This window comes from Punica granatum, chromosome 3, assembly GCF_007655135.1.
Source record: "Punica granatum isolate Tunisia-2019 chromosome 3, ASM765513v2, whole genome shotgun sequence".
NCBI lineage: Eukaryota > Viridiplantae > Streptophyta > Magnoliopsida > Myrtales > Lythraceae > Punica > Punica granatum.
In genome coordinates this window covers 20,424,248-20,436,557 of record NC_045129.1, presented here as the reverse complement: position 1 = coordinate 20,436,557, position 12,310 = coordinate 20,424,248, and the positions used below count along the sequence as shown (strand labels likewise).

The 12,310-nt window shown below is 38.0% G+C and overlaps 1 protein-coding gene across 2 annotated transcripts; it reads right to left on the bottom strand.

Annotated features, from left to right (window-relative positions):
• Positions 1-1,149: 1,149 nt before the first annotated feature.
• LOC116199116 (loganic acid O-methyltransferase-like) lies at positions 1,150-10,398 on the bottom strand. 2 transcript variants are annotated; one of them, XM_031529409.1, is made up of 4 exons: positions 10,248-10,398; positions 7,825-7,898; positions 2,473-3,129; positions 1,150-1,544 (listed from the first exon to the last, which is right to left on the bottom strand). In XM_031529409.1, exons 3-4 carry the CDS (start codon positions 3,082-3,084, stop codon positions 1,203-1,205), a joined length of 954 nt encoding a protein of 317 aa, XP_031385269.1. In that variant the 5' UTR covers positions 3,085-3,129; positions 7,825-7,898; positions 10,248-10,398; the 3' UTR covers positions 1,150-1,202. The 2 variants fall into 2 exon arrangements, with proteins under 2 accessions (XP_031385269.1, XP_031385268.1); XM_031529408.1 differs by lacking the exon at positions 7,825-7,898.
• Between the last annotated feature and the right edge of the window lie 1,912 nt (positions 10,399-12,310).

Sequence of the window (12,310 nt, the reverse complement as noted above, 5' to 3'; positions counted from 1 at the left end):
TCACGTTTATTATGAACTCACAATGGAGTTCATCTAGATTTCCAGAGCCACAGTGTTGAAGTAGGCCGAGAGCATGGACAAGGCCGAAAGCATGCCTACTAACCAAGTAGGCAAGTCTAGGACATTATACACAATCAATCGGCCAATGAATGCGAGCCGAAAAATACGCAACATGAATCACAAGTGACCATGAACGATGGTAGACGATGTTCGAGGCCACCCCACATAATAACTTTCGGCCATATATTATAGCAAGCCGAAGATGTATGTTGATGGAGAAAAGCAATCAACAAATAAAAACTCAAAGATGCATCAAGTTTAACTTAGTTGAAGTAAGCCCATAATCAATCCTCATCAGTGCTCAATGTGTTTGCTTCCTCCTAACTCCCAAGGCTCCATCATAGGATATCTTCTATCCATCAATAAGACAAATGTGGGCATGAGATCCATGAAGGGATGACCTCTCAATTAAGAGTGATGGATATACCTTAGGGAAGTCGCCGAGTACTCGAACTATCATCCCAGAATCGTGGCCTTGCTTTTAAGAGGCCATAACTTTGTAACCTCAGCTTTAGTTCTGCTTGTCATGGATTTTCAAGCACCTTCGAGATTGAATTAAGTCAAGGTGCAAATATGAAAATTGTAGAGCTATCTCTTGGCTTCCTTCAGCACTTGGAATCACCTCAATCCAAATCTCAAGGATGGCCTTTCGATTGAGAGAGCTTTTTAATTCCTACATACTCTTGTACAAGGTTTTGAGTTAATAAAGTACCGCATTTATCAAAAAATAAATAAATAAAGGGACAGAAGTAGTTCTATTAGGAGAATCAAGCCTGAAACCTCTTGGTTACCAGAGGAGAGCGTGCGCCACTGCGTGCGTTACATGCTCTTTCTTAAAAAAACATAATAGTAATAATAATTGACTTTATTAATGGTATTGCAGTTCATTATATAAGACGGACGTGTATTATGGAAGGCACGCTTCATCTTTCTATTATGCATGCTTGATCAAGCAAATATACGCGCACAATCATGAAAAGTTCCCTCATTAAACTCCAATGATTCTTCCCCCCGGCCCCAACCCCAACCCCCACCCACCCCCCCCCCCCCCCCCCCCCCCCCCCCCCCCCCCCCCCCCCCCAAAACAAACACCACTAAACGAGGGAGTTCAGCGAAGTAGGAAAAGGGGTTTTCACTCAATTTCAAATGCGCCTTAGAATGGCAAACAATACTATCTTCTCTCTGTAGCTAGCTTCCACCAGATGAGCATCCTCTTCAAGCTTTTTCCCTAGTCTATCGAAGATCTCATCGACAACAGATCGGGCTCTGAAGTGAGCGATGAACAGTCCCTCCATTGCAGCCCTAACGTGGTTTGTCCACTCCTGTATATTGGTAGGGCCAGTCATCCCAAGTGACGGGTTAATGAGCTCCATAGCTTTGATGGCGAAACTCCCGTTTCTCTGGATTAACTCCGTCATCTCTTCACAAGAAGCTGCATAAATTGGCAGGTTGAATGAATCGACTTGATCCTCCGTGATCACTCCCTGCACAAGTGGACAATGTATAAAGTGGCAGAATAAAAAATGAGTCCGGTAACCAATTACTTATTTGACTAATGTTCATGCTATTTCAAGGCCAAGGAAGGTCATCAGTCACCATTTCCATTTCGTACAGTAATCCATGGGCTATCACGTACTTCGACAAAATGTTTAATGGGACGTCCTTTCCCGGCCTTATCTTCCGAAATAAAGGAAATTCAGAACATAAACACACATTATTCAGAATTCATCTCAACGATAAGCATAGTTTTGTTAGATAATGAAAAGTTATTTCACATCCGATATAATATAAGACGTGTCAAAGCACGTATTGTTTTTATCCATTTCGCCTTGAATACTATGCTTGTGATCAACAATAAATTGTACTATTTTGATTGAAAATATAGTTCTCTTTTTTCTATAAGAACTAAGGACTCATTTGAGCCAAGAGAAAGATGGAAATGTATTAACCAACCACCCCCCCCCCACCCCCCCCCCCCCCCCCCCCCCCCCCCCAAAAAAAAAAAAGGATGGGAATGTAAAAGATACAGAAAAAAAAAAGAATATTTGTAGAATTTTCACTTGGCATACAAAGTAAATAGGACAGCTGATGTTCCCTCCCAAACAATTTCACCACTCAATCAATAAGCACAATTTTTAATTTTTTTCTCAAATTTATCATGGGTAAAAGACCGGAAAAAAATGTAGATCATGGGATATTTTTGATAATTTTAAAAGTATATGATAGATTTGAAAAAAATGGTGAAACCATATGATATATGACATAATTTTCCCTTCATGTCTTAGGCTCATGAGTTTATTTTTTAACCGAAAACGAAAGAAAGGGACACCGTTTTCTTGCTCTGCTGGCTTTTTTCAGAAAACTATGAACTGGGAAAAGATACAAATATTGAGGAATTTGTATAGATTTGACCTCTTTTGCCATTTCCATGAGGCACCGACCCAGAATATCATACATCACGCCAGCCGGGAGCTGAGAATGAACCATCTCATCAGGAATCCCAGCCATGGTGATGAACATAATGCCACCCAACACAATCTCCTTAGCTCTGGCACTCAAGAATTCCTCCATGTCCCTACCAAACTGAGCTTTGTATGCATTCATGACTTCTGCCGGAGCATTTGTGTAATGGATCCGCCCTCGGTTCCTAGCTCGGGAACTCTCATCAAATATCTCTCTTGGCACCCTTGAGAGCCAGTGGAGCGACGAAACTGAGTGAAAGAGGTGGATAGAAGATTCAGGGAATAACCTCCCGTGGAAAGATCCCGGAACCCCGACAGCAAAATAGCAGCCATCCAGAGGTAGGGAATTGAATAGAGTATTGAAGTCATTGGACGGCAGGTCATTAAAAAACACCATGAAATCGGGAGGTTTGGCATCTGGGAACTGAAAATGGTACTTCTTCTTGATGCACTCTAGGATGTTTTGCATGGACATGAACGTGTTCGGTCCAACTGCACATCCCAAATCGGCAAGACATATTCTTGAAGTCAAGGACAGATGCTTCACATCGAATATATTCATTATTGCATCTTCAATCCGTCCTTGTACTACCTCTGCGGCACGTCTCTATATATAAATCATCAATGCCATGTAAGTCATTATAGATACATTTACCGTAAGGTAGATATAGCTAGGCAATAACAAATAAGACTGATGTGGCTAAATAAAATTAATTGACAGATCAATTTAGCACAAATTCGAACCTTTAAACTAAAAGACCTTACTACCAAAGTTCAATTTATGAGTAATTAGGATCTTGTCATTCGATGAAATCACAAGATATTTGTAAAATCACGAGATATCATCAATCTATTGAACGATACTAATTCTTATTCAGACATCGGTTTGCGGCTATTCTTGAGGTGCTTAATTCAGTTTACCGCTGAACCATGTCCTTGTGATTAGCATTATTCCATATTATACTTAGTGAATCCCAGGAAAAACATGAAACTATCCATTGTGACTTCCTTCATTTGAGTTACGATGCTATCATCCATTCCTTTGTGATCAAGGGGACCACCTTGTTTTTTGCTCAAGCAGGTGGATCCTTTACCTTTACTAATCCACAGCAAAAACGGATAAAGAGTAAAATGCCTGGTCATAAATTACAAGAACGGAACAAACGGTTTAACCTACGGGCAAACTACAAAGGATAATAGGAGAAAACATAAGAGAAGATCATATACAATTATAGTTTGCTATCTTGAAATCGTAAGCACCGATCACTACTTGATAATAGTATTTCATCGTGAAGGCCGATAGTAATCGGGAAGGAGAACATCTTAAATCCACGATGAGATTCACTCCATAATGAAGTGGAGTAGTCAGGGCGTCTCGAGCCGTTATTTGAGTGCAAGATCCCACCAACAATCACAACCAATAGACATAATCGGTTTACCTAATCCAAGTAGTCAAACCAAGGAAGCATAAGGCCCCTTTATTGGTTCAAACTAGCGATTACAATAACCTAATCCCTAAGTAATCAAATCAAGGAAGCCCAAGGTCCCTTGATCGGTTCAGACCAGCTATCACGAAAGGGAAGCTGAGACCTGCAAAGGCTAACAGGAAAAGGGGCAAGCCACAAAAAGTCGATTTTTGAAGTTAGGAGGTACGATTAACGTACTGATAGCTCAATAACTTGTCGAGGTAGGCAAGGATACTATCGCAGAGAGCAGGTGGGTTGCCGAGAGAGGAATCAGTCTCCGGAGGGAAGGGTGGAGAAGCTTATCTGTCAAAGAGGTCATGTCAAAGGAAGGCGCGATCAATGTTGCAGCCACCAGAATAAGGAAGGAAACAGAAGATTTGGGCCACTGGTCTGGGCCGATCATGGGCAGTCGGTGTGCCGGCCGCCACCATCTGCACCGCCATACACCACCCTAGCTCAAACTAGAGGGAGAGGGTTGCAACGCGAACACTAGAAGGGGAGGGGGAGATCTTCACCACAGAACCTTGCCGAAGATGGGAAGGAAGAGGAGGAGGGCTACTCAACCTCCGGGCTACCACAAGCACCGTCTCCACCATGGATTGAGGGTCGAGACTTCGAAGACATCACGAAGGAGCGACAACAATCTCGGGTTGCGAAATCTCGGATTCGGTTGCCAGACTGCTGACAAAGAGTCAGAACCGCCATCTCTGCTGACTAGATCTCCATAGCCCGATCGGAGTGGAAGATGAAGGAGAGTAGGGAGAAGGCAAATGGTCAAAAGTAGCCACCGCAACCGGCAGAGAGAGGAGGCCCTCAGCTATTTGGTAATGGTGGCAGTTACGCCTGATCCGCCTAGCCGGAGCTAAACAGGCCGGTGAAAGGCGGAGCTTTTAGGATTGTACTGTTTGGGAAGAGCTTTTGTAGAAAAAAAGTCAGTGAGAGAGTTTTGGTAAACCAGAATTTTTTAACTTTACTTATCTTCAATTCAACAACACAATTATTACTTTTTATATTTTTCTTCATTTTTTTAATTATTTAATTTAATTTTTAATACTAAATTCTCTCAACTATTCATTACTTTTTTCACAATTTAACAACACAATCATTACTTTCTCTCAACTATTTATTACTTTTTCACACTTTTTTATCATAATTCAACAACACAAAAATTACAAACTAATTAAAATCAAAATTCAATTCAATTCAACTTTAAAACCAAACACAACCTAGTGACTATGCCAATCAACTTCTATATTTCTTTGTGGAATCCTATAAAATACAGATAGGAAAGGACCAGAAAAACTTGTAAATGGGGCGTAAGTAGTCCCTATACTATTTTTATTTCCATGATGGTCCCTCTCTTCAAATTTGGGGTTTAGCAACTCCATTTACTCCTATTACCGATGATATGTGGCTTATGTTACTAGTAAATTGTCCATCGTTTTAGCTAACGACACAACTCATATATAGCTTGAAACTGCCAATTGTAATTTTCCTTTTTGGCCTCCGGCCAACAGTAATTGACAAAAATATAAGTAAACAAATATAGTGAAAAGTATTCGCTGCATGTAGAAAGCACGATTAAACAAGCCATTAATCTCTCCTATTTTTCATTGTCTTGTTATTCAGAAGAAGTGACTATTTTATAAAATTAAATTAGCTAAGCTCGTTAGTCATTAGTTAGTTATATGTTATGGAAAGGAATAAATCAAGACAACTTGAGAAAAATAAGGATGCACGATAAGATCTCTCTTGAGTGTTGAAGTCACAACAATTTAAAATTCTTGTTTAAACTTTTCCAACAATTTTTAAAATTCTTCATTTAACTTTTTTATAAGTGGATTTGGTTGTATTGAACTTAGTCAATAAAATGTGATTGGAGTTCGATATTCAATTTGTAAAAAAATAAATTGAACTATAATAGAACTTTTCACAATTATAAATGAGACCCATAAGGATGGAAGGTGATAGATAAGGGAGGAAATATATAAGGATATGGGGAGATTCCCAGAGGAAAATTGAATGCGGTACGTCTTTGTCCAGACCGAGGGAATGCTATTACATTGACCTTCTAAACTACAATGATGTTCTTTAAATGTGAAAACAGGTTACGTGAATGTGATTGATAGTCAAGGAAAAGATGAAGGATATATAGCATAAATAGCACATGATGACGGCTGAATAAATTAGAGGTCGAAGAAAAGTGATTTAAATAAAGAAAATACGAAATATAATAGTGAAAATAGTTCACTATAAGACTATCTCTCGGACACCCGGACAGGGCTAGACCTAGTCAATCTGACGGTGATACCATGACCAACCTGGCTTCAGTACATAATTAATTTTGAAGTACTGAGAGAAGTTTCAAACCATGAACGCTCATAGAGAAGACAAAAGTCTTAGTCATGTTAGCAACAATCATTTGCATGTCTGAAATTGCAATTTCTATTATTTATTATACCCTTAAACAAATTAATTTTCTATTATTTATTTATTTTTAATATATATTTGTTTTTTTCTCTAGATATAATAATGGCTAATCATGTACATGTAGTTCTCAGTGGCTATTTACTTTATGAGTGCAACATTTATTTTTGTTATCCTCAAGCGTTCAATGCGGTTTGCTCTTCTTCTGAATTGGCTGGCTCTTCTGGATTTTCTTGGTGGTTGCTATATCAACTTCCTCCTTAAAATTACATTTATTTATCCTAAAATTTAATAAAATAGAAAATGACGTTACCTCTTTTGTTGGTTTAATATATGTCTCCATGCTATCTCACTAAAAAATATTCAAATATTTCTAGATATATTACATGTGACTGTGAGATGAAAATTAATCATACTAATTTTAGCTGAGACAAACTGAAATGTTGTAGTGGGAAATAATTGATCCCTTCATTTTACCCTTTAGGGGAGGATGGCTGTTGAATCACATTAAATACTGCGACGCTCTAATAATTATCACCTCTGGAAAAATTTGGGACTTATTATTATTATTATTATTAATTTCATTTGGAAAAAGACTAAGGAATTGTTTGGAACACCGTTAAACGTGATGTTTCACACACTTCCAAAAGTCACAATATCAAGCCCTCCCACAGTGGGAGATTGGGAAGATTTTCGTTCGTTCCTTTATTGAAAAAAGAAATAATAATATGACAATCTGATTGACAAACATATCAGAAAAAATAAAAGAAATTCTAGTCAGACCCCTTCAAACTAATTAACGGCTTCAAAACCCCTCCCCACAAAACCACCTCCTTTGTGATCCTTCGCAACCCTTCCCCATAAAACCTTCCCCTCTATAATCCTTCGTAATAGTCCAGACCCCTTTGCATCCGAACCGCAAATGTAGTATATTAATCAAGCACAGTGTTAAGGACATGAGATGAGATGAGTTCCAGATATATATATATATATATATATATAATTATGTTAAGGGTTATGTTACAAATGCGGGGGGAAATTCTGCTTCTTAGGATTCTTCTACTTGATAAGAAAGAGTCATGAACGGGGGTGTATGGGAAGTTGTCCTACACGAGGCCTATAACTAGGTCTTGACAGTAGGGTATTAGGTTTTGAGTGTCTAAGGAATCAATGGTATATAATATTGTCTTCAATGCATGTTCCTAATGGGGAGACTAATTGTATCCTACTCCCCCATGACAATATGCTGCCTTGGACCATAATATAGCCTGCAGTTTGGTGGACCCACATCTAATTTCCACATTATTGTATTGCCGTATCTCATGGCTCTATACGCGAATTCAATTCGAGAGTCAAATTTTCAGTTACAAAAATAATACAATTCAACAAAACCCTAGTACTCAAATTACCTGTCAAGCGAAGGAAAGACTCTTATTTCGGTGGAAATTCCCACTTGCGCGCTTGTTTTGGTCGTACGCCACAACTGGTTATGACATAAACGAGAGGGTGAGGAAGTTGTCGTGCAACACATTGGATTGATATTGGACAAGGATGCGAGAATCGCTTACGTTTTCATTATTAATTAGAGAAGAGAAACCAAAGACGTCCCCGTCAGGACCACCACGTTCGGTTCTAGAATCTGAACGAGGTTGACCTCATGAGGCTTCATATTATACATGCAAATGGTCCACCACTATATACTGACCCTAGCTAGCGCACACACACATATAATTGTCTTTTTATTTTTCCCTCCTCCAATTAGGAGTGTTTTTCGATGAATATATTCTAATTCTATTCAGACCCTACGGCCAACTCTTGGGTAGATTGAAAAGTTAGGGCACACGCATCACGTTATGTTGATAGGTTGATATAGGAGGCACAGAGCACGGGGAGAGACAGTGTGTCTTCTTAGCATTTAGCACAATATACTATCTGTGAATTATTTTTCAATTATAAGGGGCCTCATAGATCTAGAAAAGAGATTTCCTTTTCTTGCCACAAATTAATAAAGGAGGAGAAAAAAATTCTTCGAAAAGAAAAAAGATAGAACAAAAGAAATAAAGATAGATTTCCTAACGCATGAATTTACATCGGCTGGACAAGACCAACTGAGGGTTGGTATAAATTTAATGATGGAGCGGCCCGAGAAAACCCTGGTACTGCTGGTGCTGGAGGTTTAATCAGGGATTTCAACGGGAATTGGATAGAAGGATTTATGCGCAACCTTGGCATCACCACTTCAGTTTCGGCATAGCTATGGGGTGTTCTTACTGGCCTTGATCTTGCTTGGTCTCTTGGATGTCGGAAACCTATTGTGGAGACAGATTCCCGAGTGGTTCAAATACTCATTACCAATCAAGACTCTTGTTCTCCGCTTATCCGGTCACTGGTTCGCGGAACTAGGGCTGCCTTAGCTAAGGTTTGGGAGATCAAAGTTCAACATGTTTATAGAGAAGGCAATAGTTGTGCCGATTGGCTCGCCTAGCGAGCAATCTCATACCCTGTTTGTTTTCTCACTTCTATTCCTAATGGCCTAGGCCACTTTATGCTAGGAGACTTATATGGGGCTGCCATACCCCGCCTTTGTTATATTTAGTTTTCATTGGGCTTTTGTCCCGTTAACCTACTGAAACAAAAAATTATTGACCAAAATTAAATCTAATTTTTTTTTCCAATCACAAGGAAGGCTCGTTATCTTACTACAATGAAATAAAAATCATAATAGCTGATAAATAGGTACATGTTCTATTTCATTGTACACGTCTATGAACATTTCTTGTAACAAAAAAAAATAAAGGGGCACGGGTAATTTCACCATGAGAAAGAAAACTTATAAAATCTCTTTATTGACAAATAAGAGTGTGCGTCGTTACGTTACACCCTTATTCTTAAACCCATAATCTTTTGAACTTGAGATAAACACGTATTTTTATTTATCTAAGGCCCATGTTTTTTTCATTTTTTTTAAGAGTAAAACGAGCTGTTTAGGTCATTTGCAAATTCTTCTCATTACATTTTCTCTTTGAATCTCGGTGAAATTACTTGCGTAATTGCGATGGTTAGATCGACAAGACCGCAAAGATCATAATCTAGATATATACATGCGTATTAGTTCTAATGTGGACAAATAATTTTAATTCTTCCTCCATAACTTTTTTTTTATTAATTTGTGCAAACATCCAGGAAAATCCAGAAATACTTCATAACAATTTGATGATGAACTTTTAATGCAACGACCCATATATATGCACTGGTTATGCCATCTTGTTGGATACTTGAAAAGCGAAAAATACGCCATCTCGTTGATTCTGTCAGGCTATGTTTGGGATGGAGGAATTTCTTGGAAATTGGAGGGAGATGAGTTGTTCCTCCAAATCCCTTCATCCGTGATATGAAAATAAATATACATATATGTGTGTGTATATATATATATGTGTATATTTATAAATATATATTACGCTAATTGAAGATAATCGGGAACATGTACACCTTCCCTTGTATAACCTATATGGGATTCATGACTCAATTTTGAGAGAAGAATAAAAGGAAGAAATTATGAGAGTGATGATGCAGAACTCTTGAGAAGCTTAAAAAACTTCATCTTTTCTTCACTCTCTCTTTAGGTGAGAACTTTGTGATAGTGAGCACAGCTTACCAATAAATAACCAAATTAAACATAGGTTTCTCTCCCCTTGTTATGTTCGTCACAGCAAGAATTGTATTAATGGAGGGATTCATATATGAAGTAATTCAGCCACGAACAAGCATCATGAATTTCCAACAAGTCTATGATATGCCGAAGCATATCCGATGATGAAACGAGAGTACATACCTGATAATAAGAGTTCTCCACATAGTTGTAATTCCCGTTGCCTCCGTTGGTCGGGAATGATTTACACACATATTCTGTCATCTTTCTTTCCCTCTTCCTCTCCCTCTCTCCCTCTCTCTCTGTGTCGCTAGCATTTTTTGGACAACCTAGCGCATTACCCACGCACACATATATATGCACATATATTATACTGAAGTCTACACCCGGGCGGCAAAATGTTAAAAATCTGATATTAAATAAATTTTATTTTATCAAAAGACAGTGTAACGCAGTGGCACACGCCCTCGCCTGTTGACCTAAAGGTTACAGGTTCTAAATCTAGTGGGATTACCCGTACCCCTTTATTAGTTATTTAAGATTTCTCTTTCATTGTACCACGGCTTGTGCCTCCTTTGCAACCGAAAAAAATTGTTCCAGGCCTTGGGCTTACTTTGTACTAGTTTTAGTACAATAAAAGAAAAATCATAAATAAAGAACAAAGTGGCACGGACAGTTAAACTAGATATCAAACCTGCAACTTCTAAGTCAACAGGCGATGACGTGAGTCAGTGCACTATAAAAATTGACAAAGCGTGAAGATATAAATTCCCAAAGTTCACTTTTGAATTTTTTATTTTTTCCTAGTTTTATTAATTTATCCATCCATGTAAATTTGGCCCATTAACCAATTAAAAACTGGAGTAATAATTAAAAAAAATAGATGAGTTGAGGGAGGATGTGACAAGGTGAGAGAAAGGTGGTAGATAGTGAGAGTATGTCACGTCTAGGTCAAGGAGGGGAAGACAAGACAAGAGAAGTGGTGTCTAAGGTGATTTTACAATTATACCCTTACATTTATTCTTGTAATTTACATTCATCCAATACAATTAAAGAAATTGAGGATGATATGGTAAAATCAAGCCAAAATAGCTGCAAGAGGACGCCAAATCATTTTTTATAAAGTAGTATAGATATATGAAAAATTGAAATATACGATGTAAGAGAAAGAAGGATCGGTACACGAATACAAGATTCTTATATGAAATACAATAAATATTTGGGCTCGATTCTTAAATTTATCATGAATATTATCCTTTTCTCCGATTTTCTATTTATGAGTATATTAGGCACTTCACCTGTGCACCCGAGGGATAAATTATATGCGACAAAAATAAATATGTTTTATAATTTACTTGTACTTGAAATACTGATTCATTTGCGATTGTGATTTGTCAATGTATTTTATTTTATAGTCCTGCATTTGTTTGTGTTATTATTTCAATTTTTATTCATAGCAATCTGTCTTTTTATATTTTTAATGAATGTTTTTCCTTAGTTTTTTGGTCGAAGCTTAAATTTTTATTCGAGTATTTTTTTTTTCTATAATCAAATTAGTGTCTGCTATTAAAGTGCTAAACTTTATAAATGATAGATGGCAGGGTAATTATTTGAAAAATTCGACCTGTACATTTTGTAAAATAGGATTTTAATTGCAGCTTATAGAATCGAGCCATAAACTAGAATTTAAGGTTAATCAAATTCCAATGAATAATTGACCTCCGTGTTCAAATATGGATTATCTTGTTCCAAGGCATTTCTTTTAAATTTCACTGTTGGAAACACAAAAATCGGGTGGATGCCACTGACAATCTAGGTGTGAATTGTTGATGAAGACTCTATGAGCGCTGATTCAATCACGAGCCTCGAACACCTGCATCAAGGGGAACTCGGGGGTGTCTCGATTTTTCTCTCCGGCGCTCCAATCAGATTGAGTCTTATGCGCGAGGGAAAAGTGCAAGTAGTCGATTAACCATAGAAGTAGACAAGAAGTATGTATTTATAGGGAGTTTAGAGATAGATTACGTTAACACTACGAAGAGATTCTCGATATACCGTTTGATCCCATATCTCTATATATTATGAAGTATACCTCATAATTATTGGAGTTGCCATTAATAACCTTGTGGGCGGTTTCAGCTGGGCTGGCGTAGTTCAGAAGACCTCAGCCCTTGTCTCACACCAACGAGCTAGGCATTGCTAGGCCTATTAGGCCTTATGGGCCTTACCGGGTCGGGTACCCAAAA

Bases quoted from the DNA above. Each gene is read 5' to 3' on its own strand.
- LOC116199116 (XM_031529408.1), bottom strand. From the start codon at position 10,328: ATGACAGAATATGTGTGTAAATCATTCCCGACCAACGGAGGCAACGGG. The intron at 3,130-10,247 runs GTATGTACTCTC...ATTTATATATAG, and splicing joins TGGAGAACTCTTATTATCAG to AGACGTGCCGCAGAGGTAGT. The intron at 1,545-2,472 runs GTCAAATCTATA...CCACTTGTGCAG, and splicing joins TCATGGAAATGGCAAAAGAG to GGAGTGATCACGGAGGATCA.